Source organism: Cyprinodon variegatus, unplaced genomic scaffold (genome assembly GCF_000732505.1).
Source record: "Cyprinodon variegatus isolate N-32 unplaced genomic scaffold, C_variegatus-1.0 Scaffold101, whole genome shotgun sequence".
Taxonomy (NCBI): domain Eukaryota; kingdom Metazoa; phylum Chordata; class Actinopteri; order Cyprinodontiformes; family Cyprinodontidae; genus Cyprinodon; species Cyprinodon variegatus.
The window spans coordinates 1,278,621-1,280,483 of record NW_015150554.1 but is presented as its reverse complement, the minus strand read 5'-3'; the positions used below and the strand labels follow the sequence as shown (position 1 = coordinate 1,280,483).

At 40.9% G+C, this 1,863-nt stretch overlaps 1 protein-coding gene across 1 annotated transcript in view; it reads left to right on the top strand.

Annotated features, from left to right (window-relative positions):
• Positions 1–1,115: 1,115 nt before the first annotated feature.
• Positions 1,116–1,863, top strand: part of LOC107084513 (macrophage mannose receptor 1-like) — a 10,567-nt gene continuing 9,819 nt past the window's right edge. The window contains exon 1 of the mRNA XM_015374395.1: positions 1,116–1,176. Within this exon, the coding sequence (XP_015229881.1) occupies positions 1,140–1,176 (37 nt within the window). The 5' untranslated portion in view covers positions 1,116–1,139. The remainder of the gene's footprint in view (positions 1,177–1,863) is intronic.

Here is a 1,863-nt window from a genome sequence, read left to right as displayed (position 1 = left end):
TTCAGGTTTGGCTCTCTAGGGCAGGCAGGCAGGTAACAGGCTAAGCTCATCCAGAGCTTCAGACGAGAGACAGGTTTCCTATGAGCGAGAAGACAGAGACTGGTTAGAATAGGGTTTCTCCTTAGAGACAGAGATTCTAGTAGTTCAGAGGCTCAGATTCGCTAACCAAACTTGGTCAACACTGCGGCGTTGCTGAACGTCAGCTGTGCTGAGGGCTCCAGCCCAGGAGATCCACAGCGCACTCTGCTGGAGAAGGGTGGCGAATCTCCAGATCCCAACAATTATCTCCTTTTTATCTCCTCTTTCTTTAATCTTTTCTTCTTATTTGCTGTTTTTCCTTTCCTGTTATACGCATAATTCAAGTAGAATTATGCGTATTGCTCTACTTGGAAAGTAAAAGCTGTTGGGATCTTTTTGGCATCAAGACAATTATCCTTATTACCACATCGCCAGACAGGACATTAAAAAAAATAAATAAATAAATAAGCTGAATTAAAAGCTGAACTAAAGCTTCAGTTCTCAAATATAAAATCATAAAAGGAACGGTCGGGCTACAGCAGTAGATGGTTTGAACTCGGGCTTTAGAGTGATGATCACTGTTTGCTTTTGTCTAAACCTTCAGTGCATGAAGAGCTTTATAAGCAGCTCTGAATGCTCTCCTCTGCCGGTCGGCGGACGCCTCTAAAATTCAGTCGCTTCTTGGATAAAATGCTAATGAATCCTTGTAGAGAAAGGCTATAGGATAACTTTCTAAACTGTTTGAGTTGATCTTTGTCCCACTGCACTTTCCAGCTTCAGAGAAAAGAGTTGCTCTGGAGAAATGTTTGTTAAATCAAGCAACCATCACCTTCTTCTTATCCTCACCTTTAATTCACAATGATCCATTTCTCTGCACCATAACCAGTCAACTCTCTGGTTTCCTGTGGAGTAATTTGGCTTCTTAGGGAAAGAGACCTATTGTTGAAAACCAGCAGTCAAATGATTCGATGTGTTGAGAAGCTTGTTTGAATTGTTTGGATGACGTTAGAAAAAACAATTAATCTCCAAAGATGCAAATAATTGGAGGTAAAAATGTTTGCATGGCTGCAGTAAAAGTCACAACCTGGAGTCAGAGATCAGAGGAGAGCAGAAAAACCAGGATGGAGAAAATTCTTCTTTACATCACAGTTCCATCAGGTAACTTCTACCCAGTGAGGCGATATTAAGGTTAAACATGTGTTACTGTGAGATGTATGAGTTTTTAAATGTTTCTACATTTTGTCACATTGCAGTCAAAGATTTTATTGTTTAGTTAGAATTTTATCTGACAGACCGAAGCGACCTATGAATAAAAACACAGGAGTTTTCCAGTTACACCGATATTCAGCAGGAGATGCTGTGGATCTTTCTGGGTTTCTGTTTACCAGTTCTGTTCATCTCATTGTTTTTTAATTTATTGGTAAAACTGCTTGGATGCAGCCTAAAGCCTGTCTGAAGATTGTGACTTTGACTAGGCCATTCAGAACCATGATTCTGCTTCAAACCGTCTCAGGCTGGATAGTCCAGGTGTTCCTGCAGGTCTGCTGCACTCACTGACTAACTGGGATCCTTCCAGGTTCCAGGATCTGGCTCATAGTTGTTTTTACCCGTCTCCCGCCGTATCTCTGTATCTTCAGTCTCCTGTAAATCTCTTGTCATGTTTTATTACAAAATTATATAAAAACACAAATTGATTTTCCTCTTTAAACGTCGGAAGTCAAAATCTGATCACCATCTTGTAGCCCGTTGACAAGTGTTTAGTTTAGATTAATTGTGCATGCGTCTGAAAGCACAATGGGGACACAGGGGCGGATTTAGGAAATATGGGGCCCTAAGCAAAGACAG